Raw genomic sequence first — 21,737 nt, 5'->3', positions numbered from 1 at the left:
TGTGTGTGTGTGTGTGTGTGTGTGTGTGTGTGTGTGTGTTTCAAAGGCAAGGTCTCACTTCCAGTCCTAATGTTTTTACAGCGCTCTCCCGCCTTCGCTTCTGCTCTCAAATGCTTTCTCTTGTTGGCTTTTGTTTTGTGTGTGTGTGTGTGTGTGTGTGTGTGTGTGTGTGTGTGTGTGTGTGTGTGTGTGTGTGTTGCATATATGTAACTGTGTCTGGCTGTGTTTTGGTGAATATTGTATGTTTTGTATATGTTTGCGTTGTTTCCCTTTCACATCGTTTCGCTTTCACCTTTTGAGTCTTTCGTATGTTGGATTAAGTTCTTCGTGTCTGTTCTTTGTTCTTTTGTTCACAGTTGTTCACCTCCCTTCGCTTTTGTCATCTCCATTCTTTTTTCGAATGCTCGCTCTTTTCTTTTGCATTCGCGTTATTTCATTAGTTCATATTAATTCTTCTTGCGTTTTATTTGACGTGGTTTCGTGGGTGGTAATTACATTCTGGTCTTTTTTGTTACATATTTCTTATTTGTGTCTAATGGGAGACTGATTTTTTTTTTTTATAGAGATGGGGTTATAAACGTGGACTTAGGTAAAGGACTGACTATGGTGTGTTAAAGTGGGGATGTGGAGAGAAAAAAATATGCAGTGAAAGATTGGTATAGGTATAGAGATCAAACGTAGAGAGAGTGAGAGGAGGAAAGACCTTAAGGAGGAGATGGAAGATAATGGGATAGGGATACAGAAGTTACACATCAAAGGTAGTAGTAGGGGTTAAAGTAAGGAAGGAGTGATAAGGATGTACAGGTGAAAGGTAGAGGGAATGAAAGGAAGAGGGAAGCCAAGGAGGAAGTGGAAGGTGATGTGATGGGGAAATAGAAGACACACTAAACAGAACCCACATATATAACATACTCCCACATATAAGCATACTCCCACATATAAACACACTCCCACATATAAACACACTCCCACATATAAGGATACTCCCACATATAAACATACTCCCATAGAAACATACTCCCACATATATAAACATACTCCCACATATATAAACGTACTCTCACGTATATAAACATACTCCCACAGATATAAACATACTCCCACATACAAACATACTCTCATATATAAATGTACTACCACATATAAACAAACTCCCACATACACATTCTCCCACATATAAACATGCTCTTTCCCTTCTCCCACCCTCCCAGTCCTCCCAACTTCTCCCATATACTGTACAAACATATTCTCTTTCCCTAGACGCTTTCTCACCCTTCACCCTCCTATTTTACTTGGACTCTCACGTATTCTAAGTAGTCTCTCTCTCTCTCTCTCTCTCTCTCTCTCTCTCTCACATTTCCTCTCCCTAATGTCCATTTATCCTCATTCCCCTCCACTTTTCCTCTTCCCTTACACCCTTACCATTCCCCTTCACCCCCTCCCATTCTCTTCCACTTTCTCCCACTCCCATCCACTCCCACTACATGATGTCCACTCCCTCCTACACCTACACCCACTCCCACATCATTCCACCCTTCCCATCTCCCACAGTTCTCCCTTTCCCCTCAACTCCTTCCTACAGCCTACTTAGTTTCTCCCATACTCTTTATTCCACTCCCTCCCACCTTCTCCCAAATCCTCCCCACTCCCTCGCCCACTCTCCTCCCTCCCTTCTTCCTCCGCACCCATCCAAATTCCTTTCCTCCTTCACACACTTTCTTTCCTTTTCCACTCCCTCCCACCATCCGCTTCACCTCTCCTATTCATTTCCACTCATTTCCATACATTTCCCACCTTCTCTCAACTGGACTCTCCTTCCCCTCTGCTCCACAGTCTTCCACATTCCGTTTCACACCCATCCACCTCTTTCAGTCCCTCCACACTCTTCCTATATCCTTTTCTTCTTCCTCTCACTCACTTCCAACCTCTCCAGTCTTTCCCAGCTCAGTCCACCTCTCCTACCTTCCCTCACCCCTTCAGATCCCTTCCATACCCCTCCATGCCCTTCCGGTCCTATCCAGCCCTCCCCCTCTTTCCTCCATACCGTCCCACACCCCGACGCATACTTCCCACATCCTTCTACACCCTCCCACACTCTTCCACATCCAACTAGCTCCCTTCCACAGCACACAAGACGGTCTAGCTTTCTGCAACACTCTCCAGCTGCCTTCCACACCTTCCGACACCCTTCCACCCCTCCTGCACACCCTTCCATACCCTTGCATTCCCTCCCACACCGTTCTTCCCCGCTTCCACAGCCTCCCACAGCCTTCTCCCCCGCTTGCACAGCCTCCCACACCCATCCACCCCCTTGTACATCCTCCCACACCCTTCCACCCCCTTGCTCACCCTCCCACACTTTCACCCCCCCCCTTGCACAGCCTCCCACACTTTCACCCCCCCTCCTTGCGTACCCTCCCACATTCTTCCACCCCCCTTGCATACCCTCCCACACTCTTCCACCCCCCTTACACACACCCTCCTACACCCTTCCACCCCCTTTGCACACCCTCTCACACTCTTCCACCCCCCTTGTATACCCTCCCACCCTCTTCTACCCCCTTACACACCCTCCCACACCCTTCTACACCCTTCCACGTCCTCCCACATTCTTCCATCCCATTGCACAGCCTCCCTCACTCTTCACACCCTTGCATACCCTTCCACTCCCTTTGCACACCCTCCCACACCCTTCCACCCCTTTTGCACACCCTTCCATGTCCTTCCACCCTCCTCTGCCCTCTTCCACCCACCTGTGAGATGCACGGTGGATCGCGGTAGTGTCCTGACGTGCATGTATACTGGCGTGGACCTGGCGTGCGCAGTGGCCGCATATAGAACCATTTCAAGATGTGCAGCGCTGGGTAGGCCGCGCACCACGAATTCCGGCCGATTCTCGCTCACGTTGGCCAGCAGCGTCCCCTCCGTCCACACCTGAGATAGCGAGACAAGACGCGATAAGATAAGGATAGGATAAGGGATAGGTGACTGGGGATGAGCAAGTAAAAGAAAGTTCGTGTTGACTAGAAGCGTTCTCTCTCTCTCTCTCTCTCTCTCTCTCTCTCACCTCCAAATTAGCTCTTGCGCTGGCTTCCGGGGAGAGAACGAAGCTTGCACTAGGGGACTGGTTGTGGTGGGCGGCCTCGTGGCGTGCGTGGGCGTGGGCGTGGCTGTCACACTTCACCTCCACCATCGTCTCCTCCACCGCCGTCACGTTGCAATCCTGGAGCGGCTGCGGGGGCTCTGGGGGGCACGGGTGGAGTAGGTTAGAGGACCACGTATTCCCAGCGCGTCGTAAATGCTTTCAGATTTTAAGGGTAATGTTGTGGGGGGAGGATTACTAGAGAGAGAGAGAGAGAGAGAGAGAGAGAAGGAAGAAAATAAAGGGAGAAATATTAGAAAAGGACTTTAGGTGCAAAAAAGGGAAGCATAATTCATCCATATCCCTTTTGCAAGCAGCCTCGTAACTCCCACTACACAGAGGGGAGAAGAGCTTTGAAAATTTAGCTACCACGTTTCCACCCCTATTTGATAAGGCTGGGGAGAGTAGTGGTAAGATGGGGCCAATAAGTGAAGTGCAAGGTGGGGAGAATAACTGAAGTGGAGGATGGGGAGAATAACTGAAGTGGAAGGTGGGGAGAAAAACTGAAGTGCAGGATGGTCATAATAACTGAAAGATGGGGAGAATAATTGAAGTGAAAAATGGGGAGAATACCTGAATTGGATGGTGGGGAGACAGACTGAAGTGGTAGATGGGGAGATTAACTGAAGTGGAAAATGGGGAGGAAAACTGAAAGATGAGAAGAATAAATGAAGTAGAAGATGGGGAGAATAACTGATTTGGAAGATGGGGAGAATAAATGACGTGGAAGATGGGGAGAATAAATGATGTGGAAGATGGGGAGAAAAACTGAAGCGATCTGGTCCCCATAATTCTCCCATTTACGTTTATTTTTCATTTTTGGTCACTCCTCCTCCCCCCCCCCCAAAAAAAAAAGGCAATAGTAGGGATCTTACGGGGTGGGGGAGATGGGGAGAAGACAAGAAAAGAACATATGGCCTCCCCAAACTTTTCGCCCCATTTATATTTCTCCCATTTTTCACCAACTCATGCTTAAATTGTGGGTGGATGGGGAGTGGGGGTTCTTTTGCGTGTGTGTGTGTGTGTGTGTGTGTGTGTGTGTGTGTGTGTGTGTGTGTGTGTGTGTGTGTGTGTGTGTGTGTGTGTGTGTGTGTGTGTGTGTGTGTGTGTGTGTGTCTCCATTAAAGGTGCACTTTTTCCCTAACCTTTTCCTAACCAATTATCTTCCTGTCTTTTTTTTTTTTTTTTTTTTTTTTTTAAAGCAGCACATGGTATTGATTTCCTCCCCCATCTCCTTTATTCCGCTTTTGATAATTTCTTTGATTATTTTTGTATCTTTATTTTTTGTGACTCTACCTCTCTTTTTTTTTTTTTTCGTCTATTTTTTTTTATTGATTTGTTTGTGATGGAGAATTAGTTCAGGTGGACCACAATTTATTTTATTTTAATTTTTTTTTTCAATTGTCCTTTATATCTCAGATTTACCTTTGATTTTAGTCAGGTGAGAAGGTAGGTTAGGTTTGACTCTCTCTCTCTCTCTCTCTCTCTTTCTGTTCCCTTGTCATTGGGGAGATGTCGAAAATAAAAATTGTTTTCTTTGTGTTCAGTTTGTCTTTTTTTTTTCTTTCAATATTGGCCAGAGTTGAGACAGATTTCATTGTGTGTGTGTGTGTGTGTGTGTGTGTGTGTGTGTGTGTGTGTGTCTGTGACTGGAATCGAATGTAAAAATAAACTGAGTGAATTTATCCTAATGTAACCTAACTTATCCTAACATACCTTAATCTAATCCAGTCCGACTTAACCCAGCCGATAAATATAAACAAAATTAAACTAAGCAAATCTAACCCAGGTCACCTCAGCCCAGCCCAACCCAACCCAGTCTTTTTAATCCCATCCCAACCCAACCCAGTCTTTTTAATCCCATCCCAACCTAATCTTATTCAAGTCAGTAACGAGAGCGTTGCCTTTCATTCACCGGTTCCCCCTCCCCTCGTTTCTCTCTCTCTCTCTCTCTCTCTCTCTCTCTCGCCACTCCTTCTCCATCTCCTTACATTTCTTTCACGAGAGAGAGAGAGAGAGAGAGAGAGAGAGAGAGAGAGAGAGAGAGAGAGTCTAAAGGGGCACTGAGGAGCGACAATTACCGCAGACGTCATTAAGGAGCTAAATTGTCCTTCAAGGAGATGAGATCATTTAGGACAATTTGCACGCCATTTTTGGATATATATGTGTGATTTTTTAGGGACTTTGTTTTTTTTAGGGGGAAGATATACGGCGATTTTTAGGGATTTGGGGAAGATTTATGGTGTTTTTAGGGATTTTTAGGGGAGATTTACATTGTTTTTAGAGATTTTTGGAGAGGTTTACGGGGTTCTTAGGGATTTTTTTGGGGGAGATTTACGGTGTTTTTAGGGATTTTAAGGGGAGATTTACGGTGTTTTTAGGGATTTTGGGGAGATTTACGATGTTTTAAGGGATTTTGAAGGGGAGAATTACGGTTTTTAGGGATTTTTTTGGGGAGTGATTAATGTTTTTAGGGATTTGGGGAGATTTACGGAGTTGTTTGGGATTTGGGGAGATTTAAGGTGTTTTTTAGGGATTTCTTGAGGAAGATTAATGAAGTTTTTAGTTTTTTTTTAAAGATTTATGGTGTTTTTAAGGGATTTTTGGGATCTTTATGTTGATTTTATAGGATGATTGGGAAGATTTATGGTGTTTTTCCAGTGTATTGGATTTATGAATTTTACTTTTGGTGAGGACGATTTATGGTGTTTTTTTTAGGGATTTTATTGGGGAAAAACTAACGGTGTTTTAAAAGGAATTCTGAGATAGATTTATGGTGTTTTAAAGGATTTCTAGGGGGCAGATTTGCTGTGTGTTTTAAGGGATATTTTTTGGGGGAAAGGGTTTACATTTTGATGGGGGTTTGGTAAGGTGTTTTTTTCATATATATATATATATATATTTTTTAGATCCTGTTATTATTTTTTTTTAGTTTTTTTATTCCATTTTTTTTTCTTTTTTCAGCTGCTTTTGATGGAAGGTTTATGATGTTTTTCTGAGATTTTAAAGGCTTATTTTTAGGGGAAAGGTGTTTAGTGTTTTTTTTTTTTTCTGTGTATGTGGTTAGTTCATAGTTTAAGAAGATCGTGAGGACAGTGTGTAGTACAAGTTTGAATATATAGATTTTTTTTATTTTATGGGGGGAGGGAGGGGAGGAGAGGGGGAGGGAGGGGAAGGGAAGGGAAGGGAAGGGGAGGGGAGGGAAGGGAAGGGAAGGGAAGGGAAGGGAGGGAAGATTTCAGATGTTTTACCAAATTTTAAGGTTGTGATACTTGTTCATGGCTTTTTATTTTGGGGAAAGTTTATGGTGCCTTTTTTAGATATTTTTTAGAGGTCCTTTTTTTTTTTAGTGAAGGATTGTGCTGTTTTTGCTAGTTGTTTTAGGGCTTTCTGTTATATAGGGGAACTTTGTGGTGTTTTTCATATTTTCTAGGGCAGTGTGTGTGTTGTGTGTGTGTGTGTGTGTGTGTGTGTGTGTGTGTGTGTGTGATTCTTTTAGCTTGCACTCCGTCATTTGTGTGTGTGTGTGTGTGTGTGTGTGTGTGTGTGTGTGTGTGTGTGTGTGTGTGATTCTTTATCTTGCACTCCGTCATTTGTGTGTGTGTGTGTGTGTGTGTGTGTGTGTGTGTGTGTGTGTGTGTGATTCTTTTATCTTGCACTCCGTCATGTGTGTGTGTGTGTGTGTGTGTGTGTGTGTGTGTGTGTGTGTGTGTGTGTGTGCGTGCGCTTCGTTTATCATGCACTCTTGTCATATTGTTTTTTCTTTTTTGTTTTGGTCTTTGTTTGAGGCCAAGGGTAATCGTTCCACTATATCCCTCTAAAGCACTCACTTTGAATAGAGTTTTAGGTTTTGTGTTATTTCTCTCTCTTTCTCTCTCTCTCTCTCTCTCTCTCTCTCTCTATTTATTTATTTCGTTATGTAGTTATCTACTTTTATTTTTTCTTGTCTGTCTGTCTACCTGCGCGTCTTTCTATCCACCTGTTTGTCTTTCATCCTGTCTGTTTACCTTTGTGTGTCTTCCTGTCTATCTCTATCTACCTACCTGTCTGTCTGTCTATCTATCTGTCTGTCTGTCACTATCTATCAACCTGTCTGTCTATCTAACTTTGTTTTTCTCACATTTACCTGTACTTCATTTTCCAGTCTCTCTTCGTCTCTCTCTACCCGTATCTATTTACCCATCAAACTTACTCTTGATGTACCTACACTACCGAGGATCTACTTACAAAATACACCCCTACTTAACAACCTGAATATGTATCTACTTAACTACCCGTAACTCTACCAGGGATGACGGGGAAAATTCGTGTCTGAATGGCGTAAATATGCGGACAAAAATTTCAGTTCACTTTTTAATTGAAGAAAATAAAACTCCTATGTAGTAGTGTTTTATTAATCTTTATTTATTTTATTTTATTTAAACGTATGCAGTATTTATTTTTTTTATTATTTCTTTATATGTTTGCAGTATTAATTTTATTTTTTTTTTATTTACGCATATGCGGCATTTATTTTGTTTTTATTTTTATTTTTTATTTATACGTATGCAGTATTTGTTTTATTTTATTTTTATTTATTTTTTATTTATCCGTATGCAGTATTTTATTTTATTTTTAGTTTTGTTTATTATATTTACACGTATGGATTATTTTTTTATTTTATTTATACAGTACGTATGTCGTATTTATTACATTTATTTTTTTTTTTTTATGTATATTGGACTTTAAAATGGGATCACTGAGGTTTAAAATGTATTCTTTTAGTGCTTTCACCTAAACTTGGCGAAATTTCCCTCTTTCTTGTGGTCTATTTCCGTGACTCAGATGTAGAATTAAGGACTACAGTGGCAATTTTACGCCGGGTTAGAGTGAAGTGAGTATAGTTTCTCTCTCTCTCTTTCTCTCGTTCTCTCTCTCTCTCTCTCTCTCTCTCTAATGAGGTGGATAGTTATTTATGTCCTGGGTGTATCTTCCTTGCCCTGTCAAATTCTCAGGATCTACTTACAGACGTACCCTGTGTTCTACTTACAGATCACGTGCTACTTACAGTTATTACCACAGTTCACATGAAAACGTTCGCTCATAGTACTTACAGACGTCATTTCACATAAAAACGTTCTCATTGGACTTACACCTAGAGGACCTACTTACAAACGTCGCCTCATTGTACTTACACACCTACCTACAAGCCTACTTACCCCCTGTATACCCAGTACTACTAACAAATACCAGACGTCAGTATACTTACAACCCTAACCTCTGTCTGCCTTACCTTCCTGGATCTACTAACAAAATACCTGACTTCCTACTTACAAATGCTCTCGAGGACTACTTACAGATGACTCCTACTTACCAGAGAGTACAAGGCTAATAATCTCTAAATATTTCCTTCATTCTACTGACAGAAATACCAGACTTCCTACTTACAGACCACCTACTACCTACTTACCAACCACGGACATGAGTAAATACAGGTACTTACAGACGTCGAACGAATATGGGGACTTACACACACACACACACACACACACACACACACACACACACACACACACACACACACACACACACACACACACACACACACACACACACACACACGAGGACTACTAACAAAAACACCACTCCCTACTTACCGACAACAGAGATGGTGTAAGTACAAAGTTACACATCTCACATCTACTAACAAAAACACCAACTCCTACTTACCAACCACAAAGATAGTGTAAGTACAAGGCCCTAAATAACTGTAAATACCTGCTTTCCTACTTACCAACGACAGAGGTAGTGTAAGTACAAGCGAACCATATAAGTACAGGGTCTTAAATCTACTAACAGTAATACGCCCCATCCTACAGTACTTACCAACCACAGAGATATTGTAAGTATAATTCTAAACGCATTATCACATCTACTAACAAGACCACCACTTCCTACTTACCGACGACTGAGGTGGTGTAAGTAAAATGGACCCTAGTCATGCCCACTGATATTGTAAGTATAATTCTAAACGTATCATCACATCTACTTACAAAATCACATCTTCCTACTTACCGACGACTGAGATGGTGTAAGTACAAGATACCCTAGTCATGCCCACTTATATTGTAAGTATAATTCTAAACGTATTATCACATCTACTAACAAGACCACCACTTCCTACTTACCGACGACTGAGATGCTGTAGGTACACGGCACTCTAGTCATGCCCACTCTGTTCCTAGCGTAGCAGATCACTTGCACCGACGCATCGGGGGTGAGGGTGACCGTGGAGCGAGTCGGGGAAGTCGGGTCGAGTCGGTGTCGTAGGAGGTTACCGCGCTGGTCGTCCACTTCCTCCTTCGCCGGTAGGTCCCAGGGTCGTGGCTCTGGGGGTCGTAGGAAGAGAGGACAGTAAGGGTCGTATCTAAGGGGCGCTGGAGTTTTCGGAGCTTATTTTCCTAGGCGATTTATTCTGTACTTGATTTGCAGCGTATTTTCCCAGGTGATTTATTCTGTACTTGTTTCGCAGCATAATTTCCTAGGTGACTTATTCTGTACTTGTTTCGCAGCATATTTCCCTGGGCGATTTATTCTGTACTTGTTTCGCAGCATAATTTCCTAGGTGACTTCTTCTGTACTTGTTTTCGCATCATATTTTCCTAGGTGATTTATTGTGTACTTGTTTCACAGCATGTTTTCCTAGGTGATTTATTCTGTACTTGATTCGCAGCATATTTTCCTAGGTGATTTATTCTGTACTTGTTTTCGCAGTATATTTTCCTAGGTGATTTATTCTGTACTTGTTTTCGCAGCATATTTTCCTAGATGATTTATTCCAGGGTCGGGGCTCTGGGATCGAAGGCAGAAAGAGTCATAGCCAAATTCTGTGATTTAATACTCTCTCTTAGTCCTAAATTATCAGGAATATTTTTTTTGCCCTATATTTCACCTTTGGATACTACACCTTTATTATTATTATTATTATTATTATTATTATCCTGATGTCTACCAATGACCCTTGGGTGGATTCGATCCACCGACCGCTCTGACCGAAGGGTCGGAGGATCGAATCCACCCAAGGGTCATTGGTAGACATCAGGAAGGGTACACGCTCCAGTCCAAAAGTCCTCTACCCAAGGGCAACACCTTAGCCCTTCGGGGATACATGGCTTAAAACCAAATTATTATTATTATTTTTTTTTTATAAATTTTTGTCACACAAGGTTTTAGTCAGTTTGTATGATTTCGTAGTCCCAAATTATTATCTTTTTTTGTTTTTTTTCCATATATTTTTTTTCATCAAGGTGTCAAAAATCTCAGCCAAATTCTACGATTAAAAAGCCTTCCCAGTATTTAATTTTTGGCAGGAATATATATTTTTTCATATGTTTTCGCTTGCGTATTCCCTCACGCGTGATTTATTTTGGGTTTAGTCTTATCACATTTTTCACTTTTATCTTCACCTAAATTTGGTTTTTGACTATTTAAAAACTGAATAAGGGAAGATAAATATATAAACAAGCAATATTTTCCACAACACAGACTAAAAAAAAAGGAAGTTAAATATGTTACCTGGCGTGATGTAGTTCCCCGTTTTCGACTCCATTCCTAGGGTCAACTCATCTAAACTTGGAATTCTCGGGGGATGGGACCCAGACCTCCCCCCTTCACCCCCGTACCCCAGGACCTTCCCCCCGTGGCTATCCGTCTTCTTTTTGCCCTGTAGGGGGGCCACAGGGGGAGGGATTTGGCGCCAGGTAAAGTCGAGCTGGTTCGGAACGGCTTCGACCTGGCAGCTCAGTGTGACGGAGGTGTTGGAGGCGACCACGATGTTTTGGTGAGGTTTCCCGGAGCAGTAGGGTGTGTCTGTGGGAGAGGGAGAGATGTTGATGATGTGAGAGAGAGAGAGAGAGAGAGGGAGGGAGGGAGGGAGGGGTTGCTTTGTTTTTCGTTCGTAGCTCAGTGCCGGAAGGAAAGATTGCAACCGCTCTTCATATTTTCCGTAGCACTTCCTCGTGACTAGCATCTAATATAGTGTCAGCCTTACAAAACTCAGTATTCAAGGTGGAGAGATGGGAACTTTAGGCCAAGTTAGAGTGAAATGAATATTGTTATCATACTAGAAAGTAATAATATAAAAAGGGACAGATTTAAAACAACAACAATAAAAAAATGAGAAAACTAGGGACAAGATTTTGGGCATCAAAATTAATGAATAAAAAAAACTAAGGACATTTCAGACTAATAATAATAAATAAATAACTAGGGAAAGATGTCAGGCTGTAAAAATGAAAATCTTAACTTTGAAAAATAAAAGAAAAACTAGGCAAAGATGTCAAGCTATAAAGATGAAAAATGAAAATCGTAACTTTGAAAAATAAATGAAAAACTAGGAAAAGATTTCAGGCTATAAAGATGAAAAATGTAAAACGTAACTTTGAAAAATCAGTATCATATCCCTCCACACATACCCTGGGGCAAAAAAGTACAGTGACTCATTAATCGTTCAGGAATTACCCCCTCTAATCACCTCGCTGTCTGAGCTGTAATTACGCGTTTGTTTCCTCGTTAATCCTACTCGTTAATCCCTCGTTAATTCATCAGGCCCTCCTTTAATAAACACACACACACACACACACACACACACACACCGAGTATGTGTGTCTGTATTTTATTTATTCTCTTTTTTTTTTTTCTTGTAAACAAATTTTCTGTAGATCACGTCGGAAAAAGCAAACTCTACGGCTCTGCATCCTTTCCCATAGCACTTCTTCGTGACTAGCATTATACTTGTGTTAGCCTTTCACCACCGCTTAGCGCAGGAGAGAGAGAGAGAGAGAGAGAGAGAGAGAGAGAGAGAGAGAATGCTAATTTTTCGCCCAGTTAAAGTGAACTGAATAGCAATGTGACAAACGTGTTATGTGATCCATGTTATGTGAGAAGGTTATGTGAAATTTAGATATGTGAGTAGAATTTTTAATGTGAAAGTTGAGTGATGTGAAAGTCGAGTATTATGAGGTATGAGGGTGGATTTATGTGAGTATGTGAATTGAGGTTGTGAGTTGCGTGTGTGTGTGTGTGTGTGTGTGTGTGTGTGTGTGTGTGTGTGTGAGAGAGAGAGAGAGAGAGATAGAGAGAGAGAGAGAGAGAGAGATTAATTATGAGAAGGGAGGGAGAAGCACTTTAAGTTTTATGAAGATTTCTGGGCGTGGATAGAAAAGTGATTATAGAGGAGGCAGGGAGAGATTAATGGCGGGAGAGAGAGAGAGAGAGAGAGAGAGAGAGAGAGAGAGAGAGAGAGGCTAAAGGAGAAACAGAGACTAAGACAGAGATGAAACAAACTCTCTCTCTCTCTCTCTCTCTCTCTCTCTCTCTCTCTCTCTTCTTATTCATACCTCTGCATCACCTCTCTCTCAAGCTACAAAAAGAGAGAAAGAGAGTATCAAAGAGAGCATCCACCTGCCCTAATCAACCCCACAGGTGTGCTGATTACAACCTGCTAATGAGGCACCACAACTCAGACAGGTGTATCCGGAAATTACCTGCCCGCCCACACCTGTAATTAAATCCAGGGCCTCGCAAGGTGATTGGCAGGGGAGGGAAGGTGCGCTACGGGGCCACATAATACCGCGGTGAGGGGAAATAAGTGAGGGGAGGTGATGGTGCCGAGGGGAAATGAGTGACGGGAGGTTATAGTGGCGAGGGGAAATGAGTGATTGGAATAATTGGTTGATGGGAAATAATTGGTCCTGAGGGAAAATAAGTGAGGGGAGGTGATGCTGGCGAGGGGAAATAAGGGCATGGAATAATTGGTTGTGTGGGGAAATAAGTGCATGGAATAATTCGTTGTGAGGGGAAATAAATTGGTACTGAGGGGAAATAAGTGAATGGAAAAATTGGTTGAGGGGAATGAGTGTGGGGAATGATTGGTTGCGAGGGGAAGTGATTGGTTGTGAGGGAGAGTAATTGAATCTGAGGGGAAATAGCGAGGGAATGTAATTGATTCTGACGGGAATAATTGGTTGTGAGGGGAAATAAGTGCTTCTGAGAGGGGAAAAGCAGATGAAAATAATACGGGGACGGGAAATAGGCAAAGGGAAGTAATGGAAGGTGAAATATGTAGATGGGGTACAAGATGAGGGGAAACACGTGAAATTAGCGCAGGTGAGGGGAAAACGTGGAGGAAAATAATGATAAAAAAAGGGGAAATAATTGGCTATAAGGAGAAATAAGTGACCTGATTAAAGTGAGGGGAAATACTTAGGGAAATTAGTGCCTCTGAGGGGAAAAACATGGGGAGGGGAAATATTACAAGCTTTAGTCGTGAGGGGAAGTGGTTGAGGAAGTGTGGGAATCTGAGGGGAAGGAAGCGCTCTTAAGTGGAAACCTCTCTCTCTCTCTCTCTCTCTCTCTCTCTCTCTCTCTCTCTCTCTCTCTCTCTCTCACACACACACACACACACACACACACACACACACACACACACGTATTAAAAGCCCCCAAAACTACACCCAAATCCGCTTGGAGTTGAACACATTATTTTTTTTATTTTTTATTTTTTTTTTGAGTCGTGGAAATATGGATTGATTGAGAGGCTGGAACTCAATGCTGATTGGCTGATTTGGTTAGTAGATTGCTGATTGGTGGGCATCGCGAACTCCAGCTGGCTAGAACCGCAAAACCAGCTGGCTAGAGAAATGCACCATCTGACCTCTGGATTATGGCATACGAGTTTGTTTTGGTTTTTCATTTTGCTTTGATTTTTAGTTGGGAAGTTGGTAGTGCTGACGTGTTCTGTGTGGGGGCGTCTCTCTCTCTCTCTCTCTCTCTCTCTCTCTCTCTCTCTCTCTCTCTCCTTACCCAAAACATCCCTACTCACGTGCGACTTTGAGCAGTACAGCATTCGAAGGTCCATCTCCCTCAGAATTCGACGCCAAACAGGTATATAATCCAGCATCCTCTCTCCTGACGGGGGTGACTACGAGAGATGTATTGTCCCGACGCCACCTACGCCCTCCCACGCCCACCACACGCCCCTGGGGAGAAGGAGGGAGCGGGGGAGTTAGTGGGGGAGACGGGGAGAATGCGTTGGTGGGAGGGGGAAAGTTAGTGGAAGGGATTTTTGTGGAAATTTGTTTAGGGGGGACGATAGGGAGGTGTGTGTGTGTGTGTGTGTGTGTGTGTGTGTGTGTGTGTGTGTGTGAGAGAGAGAGAGAGAGAGAGAGAGAGTTATATGATAAAATAGATCTAGTTAAGGAAGTGATGGAGGAAGAAAGTCGTATAAAAAGCAGGAAATATATGAAGTTAGGAAAATAAAATAAGTCGCCGGTGGAAAGTTAGCAAGGTCAGGAGGAGGAGCGACTAAAATTGGTGAGTGGAAAGATCATAGCCATTTTTTTTTCATCCGATGGAACAGGGTCAGTATCAGAATTGGAATATTAAGTTTTGGTTAAGTAATTTATGTTTTAAGTGGTTGGTGTTGAGTCTCCTTGGTTACTAAAGTTTGCTCAGCTTGGGAGGTTAGTTGGGGAGTAAGGAGGGTGTTGGGGGAGTGGGGAGGGTAATGAGGGGAGTGGGGAGGGTAGTGGGGGAGTGAAGAGGTTGGTGGGGAGAGGATATTAGGGGACTGGGGGAGTGAAGATTGGGGAGAATATGCTGAGTGGGGAGTTTTGGGGAGACTATTATAAGTTTGGCAATTAACGAAGCCTGTGGTCTTTGAAGTTGGGGAGATTAGGCGCTGATAAGGAGTGGGGGAGATAGATAAATAGATAGATAGTTCTCTAGAGAGAGAGAGAGAGGAAGTTTGAAATGAGATAAAGAAGAAAAATTAGAGAAAATGTTAATGGAATATTTTACACACACACACACACACACACACACACACACACACACACACACACACACACACACACACACACATCTACCGCAAACCAGTGCAGGAGAGCGCAAACACACACAAACAAGGTTATACACACATACATACATACACGGTGCACATAAAAGCCCAATGCTATGTTGACGATCATTTATGCATGGTTACATAGACATACAGACATACGGGAATAAATGGAAAGTTGGGCATGTTTTGGTACACACACACACACACACACACACACACACACACACACACACACACACACACACACGTGAAATCCTGAATCATTTTAATTGAGAGAGAGAGAGAGAGAGAGAGAGAGAGAAAGGAATTATTTTGACATCATTTATAACGCTGTTTTTTTTCCATTCTCTCTCTCTCTCTCTCTCTGGTCCTACTTACACCTACCTACTTAGATCCTGGTGATGTAGAGTTGAGGTCGCACGGAATAAGCTGATAAAATTAGTTGTTTATGAGTACAGCCCTACTTACATCTCCTTACATACCTGCTTACGCCTACTTACGCACCTACTTACGCGTACTTACACACATCTACTTACATCTACTTACACACCTACTTACGCCTACTTACAAGGCTATTTACATCTACTTACACCTTCTTACTACTTACACACCTACTTACATCTACTTACACACCTGCTTACGCCTGCTTACATAATGAAAACGTGAGGTTGGCGGGGGGGTCGGTACATATGGTGGAAATAAAGCGACTAGCATTGAAGCACTTACACATACGTCTACATACATGCCTACTTACGCTTACGTCTACTTACATGCCTACTTACGCTTCTATACGCCCCTGCTTGTATCCACCCACAAAGTACTTACACGCCTGGTGGCACCTTGCACTCTACGTTTCCCTGCATACACACTTACGCCTACTTAAGGACCTACTTACGCCTACCGACAGACCTACTTACGCCTACCTACAGACATACACCTACTTAGAGACCTACTTACGCCTACTTACAGACATAGTTACACGTACTTACAGACCTACTTACGCCCACTTATAGACCTTACACGTACTTACAGACCTACTTACGCCCACTTAAAAGGCCTACTTACACTCACTTACTGACCTACTTACGCCTACACACAGACCTACTTACGAGACTTACAAACCTACTTACGCCTACTTACATTATGGAGCCATGTGATGTTATAGGCTGGAGGGTCGGCGCGTACGGAGCAGATAAAATTAACGCTTTTTCCCTCCACCACCTCCCTCCCTCCACCACCCTCGCTCCACCTTCCTCCCTCCACCAGCAGAGTGGCGCGGGGAACGTCTAAAAGAGGAGAGAAAACCGTTAGGGAGGAGAGAAAAACTGTTAGGGGAGGAGGACCGTTAGGAAAGAAAAATCGTTAGAGGAGAGAAAAACCGTTAGGGGAGGAGAGAAAACCGTTAGGAAAGGAAAAACCGTTATGAAAGAAAAAAAACGTTCGGAGAGAAAAACTGTTAGGAGGGGAAGAACGTTAAAAAATAAAAAACTGTTGGGATTGGCTAACTGTTAAGAGAAAAATCGTTAGGAAGAAACTGATCAGAGGAACCGTTAGAAGAGGAAAACCGTTGAGAGAGGAAAAAAGGAAATAAAAGAAAGGGTTTGGAGAGGAGAATCGATCGGGATTTAAACTATTTGGAGAGAAAAACCGTTTGAAAAAAAAAAGTTAGGGAGAGAAAAAACGTTAGGGAGGAAAGACTGCTAGGAGATATAACGTATTGGAGAGAATAACCGTTAGGGGGAGAACGGTTAGATGGAAATACAAGTTGAGTGAGAGAGAGAGAGAGAGAGAGAGAGAGAGAGAGAGAGAGAGTCACAAATCCCTACAACTCCCATGCACGTGGAAACTACTAAAAAAAACTCAAATAACACCAATTCAGTATCTCAAATTATTTCCTTCAGTAATTTGATTGTGGAAATGAGGAGGCTTCAGGGAAATGCTGTAAAGACCTCAATCATCTCCACTACAAAGAGGAAATGAAAAAAGAAAATGAGGAAATAGATTAGAAAGCCGCTTATCATGTGAAAATTGATGATTGATGATAGAGGAAATTTTTATAATCTGCCATTGAGGTATTGATGGTTTGAATTAGGGTGTTGAAGAAGGGAAGGATTATCTTAAAATTTTCTCTCTCTCTCTCTCTCTCTCTCTCTCTCCAGTTTTTCTTGTTTCCCTTCCTCTCTCTTCCTCTTCTCTCCTCTTCTCCTCTCTTCTCTTCTCCTCTCATTTCTCCATTCCTCTCCTCCTCTCTTCTCCTCCTCTCTCTCCTTCTCTCGAGCGAGTGGGAGAGGAGGCTAATGGTCGGAACACAAGTACATTTCCTCTCACTCACCGCTTCCTTCCTTCACTCCACTCTCTCCTCTCCATCTCTCTCTCTCTCTCTCTCTCTCTCTCTCTCCCCTCCTCCTCTTTCTCTCCCCTCCCTCTTTCACTCCCCTCCCTCATTCACTCCCCTCCCTCCCTTTTACTCCCCCCCTCTCTCTCTCTCTCCCCCTTTCCTTTTCCTCACCCTTCCCACTCTCACCCTCATTCTCTCTTTTTCCCTCCTTTCCCTCCCCTCCCTGTTGTTCTCCCCTCCTTTTTTTTTTCACTCTTCCTCTCTTTTTCTCCCCCCCCCCTCTTTTCCACTCCCCTCCCTCTTTTCCACTCCCCTCCCTCTTTTCCACTCCCCTACATGCCTTTCACTCCATTCCCCTCCGTTTTTTTTTTTATCACGCCCTTTTTATTCCCCTCCCCTTTTTTCCCCTCCCCTCCCAGTTTTTTTTTTTCTCTCTCTCTCTCTCTCTCTCGACCCTCTTCACGCACACAGATCCCCCTACACTGAAAAGGTCAGCAATACACACACACACACACACACACACACCCACACACACACAGACAGAAAGAGAAAGAGAGAGAATCCCATATAAAAACACCAGCATAAATAAAACGCTAAAGTAAAAATTCTATCCAGTGTGTTTTTATGCATATTTTAAAACAAAGCTCTTCTTTTTTTTCCTAGGATGGCGTTGGCGAATTTATGACACTGTTTTGGTAGGGGTTTTGTCAAGTTTTTTTTTTCCAGTAGGCTCTATGCGGGTAATTTTTTTTTTTATATATATATTTTTGTGGGGGTTGTTTTGGGGGGCTGATTTTCATGATGTGTTTTTGATTATTTGATTATTTATTTATTTACCTGTTTACCTGGTTGTTTATTGTTGCGTATTTGTTTGCGTATTTAACATATATGCTATTTATTTGCCTATTTATTTATTTATTTATTTATTTACCTGACATCGGAGTTCCATGAAAAATAAAAACAGAAAAAATATTTACTCTTTACGTGGATCTTACTTTTGAGTGTCCTAAAGAATTGTAAAAATAAATTATCTGTCTATATCTGTCTATCTGTCTGTCTGTATCTGTTTATTTCTGTCTCCCTCTCCGTCCGTCTGTCTGTATGTCAGTGTTTATCTATCCCATCTATCTATCTAATCTGTCTATCTATCCATCCTTCTGTCTATCTATTTTTCAGTCACTGTCTATCATTCTTTCCATCCATTTATCTATCTGTCTGTCTGTATCTGTCTGTCTGTCTGTCTCTCTCTCTCTCTCTCTCTCTCTCTCTCTCTCTCTCCACTTATAATCGTGCCAACTCTTCGTTTTTCTTTAATTTCACGAAAAAAAAAACTCAAAATCGTGTATATTCAAGCGATACACATTTATTTTCGTATTTTTTCGTTTTTTTCATAATGGATGGATTTTTAGAAAGAGTCGAAAAATAAAAGAAAATTGAACTTGAGTCTTTCATTGTTTTTCTAAGCTTTTCGTTCAGGCTGAAGAGATTGAGGGATTCGTGAAAATAAAGGGATTTATTTTTGAGAGAGAGAGAGAGAGAGAGGTATTTGTTAGTGGTAGTCAGGGGTTGGTATTTAACTGTGCGAGAATATGTAGGAGGAGAATATTACCTCCCCAATCTGCTCGATCTCTGGCAGCCTCCCTATTCAGTCCCATATCCCTGAGGTCACACTCTATGACCTCGTCCCAGGTCTTTTTCTGTCTGCTTCTCGCAACCCTACCCCCGACGTTCACACTTCTCATCTTCCGCACCCAATTGCCACCTTCCATCGTCTCCACATGCCCAAACCATCTCAGTCTACCCCGCCTCCTCACCGTACCAATACACTCCAGTTCCATCCCTCCTCTCAACTTGCCCAAACCATCTCAGTCTACCCCTCCTCATCACAGCACAAATACACTCCAGTCCCATCCTTCCTCTCAATTTGCCCAAAGCATCTCAATCTACCCCTCCTCATCACAGCACCAATACACTCCAGTCCCATCCTTCCTCTCAACTCTTCCATCGTAATCCTAGCCCCCCCCCCCACCCCCAGGCCTCGCATTCAAGGACGCACAACACATCCATCTAATCACTGTCATTTAAGTTTGACCCTACGTTTAGATAAATCATAATCATCATCATCATCATCATAGCACCACCACCACCACCACCACCACCACCACCACCACCACCACCACCACCACCATCATCATCATCATCATCATCATCATCATCATCATCATCATCATCATCAAAGAGCTAAAGGATAAACACAAACAAAAGCCAAATAATAGAGATGTTCAAGGAAGGGAGGGCGTGGCGGAAGTTCAGTAAGCCTAAAAGGAGGAAGTCGGGAGAAAGTGGAATATATTTATGTATTTAGAGGCCGACGTAGCACCAGATGGGGCTCCCTGGCCAAAGAGAGAGAGAGAGAGAGAGAGAGAGAGAGAGAAATTTTAATGCTACCCTCAGATGATTTTTCTCCGAGAGAGAGAGAGAGAGAGAGAGAGAGAGAGAGAGAGAGAGAGAGAGAGATTTTAATGCTACCCTCAGATGATTTTTTTCCGAGAGAGAGAGAGAGAGAGAGAGAGAGAGAGAGAGAGAGTTGGTTTAATTTATGCTGTCTTCAGATTTTTTTCAGAGAGAGAGAGAGAGAGAGAGAGAGGTTAGGTATTTAAGAACGACCATAGCACCAGGTGGGACTCGAACCCATTTACCTGTCGATTAGTAGACTGCTGAACACATTTTTGTGAGCGATTTGCTTTGCACATTAGGTCAAAATAATTGTTCATATTTTTTCACTCGACATAAATTGCATAACCAATTAATACTTGAACGAATATTTCCGATCTGTTTCGCACACATCAAAACTTTCCCATTAGTTATCGTTCACCTCTTTTCACCTGTCCACTTAAATAACAGGTAAGAAGCCTAAGTAGGGAATTGAAACGCTGTATGCAGAAAGAGACTGATAGGAAGTGGGAAAAAGATATATAGAGTAGGCGAGTGAACGATGTGAGAAGGAAAATGGAAAAAAAGAAAGTGAGGAATTGAGAAAAAAAAAGCGACACCTGAATAACACAAGTTTGAGCATCGAGAAGAGTGAAAGAGGGTGGTGGGGTGTGTAGGTGGGTGTAGGTAGATTTATGGGTGTTGATGAGGTGTGTAAGTGGGTGTAGGTAGATGTGTAGGTGGGTGGTGGAGTGTGTAGGTGGGTGTTGGGGTTTGTAGGTAGATTTGTAGGTAGGTGTAGGTTTGTAGGCGGGTGTTGGGATGTGTAAGTGGTTGTAGGTAGCTTTGTAGGTGGGTGTTGGGGTGTGTAGGTGGATGTAGTTAGATTTGTAGGTGGGTATTAGAGTGTGTAGGTGGGTGTAGGTAGATTTATAGGTGGGTGTTGAGGTGCGTATGTTGGAGTTAATGTATGTTTGCCAAGTTAAAATAGAAAGAGCATTGTTTTTCACTCCCTCCTCACCTGTTTCCCTTTCACATTCCTCTTCATTATTTAACCTTCCCTTTCCCAGCCCTTCCTCCTCTTGATCTCCTCCCTTTCTATAGTCCTTTCACCTAAAATTGGCAGGGATTTTCGTCTTTTTACACCCTATTTCCAGACTCAACTTGGGATTTCTTGAAGGATTTGGGATTATAAATAGGAAATAGTGAGGGAATCTCGTGAAATCTTGGAGTAAATTAATTAAGACAAAGGTAGGGTGGATATTTACGTTTGGCATTGAGAAGTATTGGTTTTGAGAAGTGTGGATTGTGTTTTTGAGGGTGTGTGATTGTGTTACTGTAGTTTGGTCGTCTTAAATGTGTGTGTGTGTGTGTGTGTGTGTGTGTGTGTGTGTGTGTGTGTGTGTGTGTGTGTGAGAGAGAGAGAGGACGAGCCTGTGTGTGTATATATGTGTGTGTGTGTGTGTGTGTGTGTGTGTGTGTGTGTGTGAGAGAGAGAGAGAGAGAGAGAGAGAGAGAGAGAGACTTAACATGCATAGAAACATCAGTAAATATATGCATACGCAATAAATCAGTCCCTCAAAAAAGCAAAAAAACAAAAACAAACAAAAAACAACAACCAATAAAAAAAGAGCCAGAGTGAAATGGGATATGGAGGGGGAGAGAGACAAGGGGAGATGGGTGAGGGGAGAGGGGAGGGAAGTGGATGGGGTGGGGAGGAAAAGATGGAATATGGAGAGGTAGGGGAGGGTTGGGGGAGGAGGGGGAAGAGAGAGAGAAAACGAGGGTGAGGGAGGGGGAGATTGAGTATGGGAGGGAGGAAAGGAGGGAGCGAGGGAGAGGAGATAGAGATGGAACATGGAGGAAGGGAGAGGGGTGAGGGAGGGGGAGGGAGATGAAATAAGATGGTGAGGGAGGGGAGAGAGGAGGAGGAGGAGGACGAG

General features: G+C 42.7%; 1 protein-coding gene across 1 annotated transcript in view; it reads right to left on the bottom strand.

Annotated features, from left to right (window-relative positions):
• Nucleotides 1–21,737, bottom strand: part of LOC145391033 (uncharacterized) — a 153,965-nt gene that overhangs the window by 16,261 nt on the left and 115,967 nt on the right. Inside the window, exons 7-13 of the mRNA XM_080265765.1 lie at nucleotides 16,164–16,309; nucleotides 14,004–14,160; nucleotides 10,697–10,990; nucleotides 9,959–9,973; nucleotides 9,310–9,519; nucleotides 3,068–3,243; nucleotides 2,754–2,934 (exon numbers count right to left, since the gene is read on the bottom strand). Of these exons, the coding sequence (XP_080121891.1) occupies nucleotides 2,754–2,934; nucleotides 3,068–3,243; nucleotides 9,310–9,519; nucleotides 9,959–9,973; nucleotides 10,697–10,990; nucleotides 14,004–14,160; nucleotides 16,164–16,309 (1,179 nt within the window). The remainder of the gene's footprint in view (nucleotides 1–2,753; nucleotides 2,935–3,067; nucleotides 3,244–9,309; nucleotides 9,520–9,958; nucleotides 9,974–10,696; nucleotides 10,991–14,003; nucleotides 14,161–16,163; nucleotides 16,310–21,737) is intronic.

The sequence above is a fragment of the Coenobita brevimanus genome, chromosome 16 (genome assembly GCF_032717465.1).
Source record: "Coenobita brevimanus isolate Jiangsu-jjx chromosome 16, ASM3271746v2, whole genome shotgun sequence".
In the NCBI taxonomy this organism is placed as follows: Eukaryota; Metazoa; Arthropoda; class Malacostraca; order Decapoda; family Coenobitidae; genus Coenobita; species Coenobita brevimanus.
This window is presented reverse-complemented; position numbering and strand designations above follow the sequence as displayed.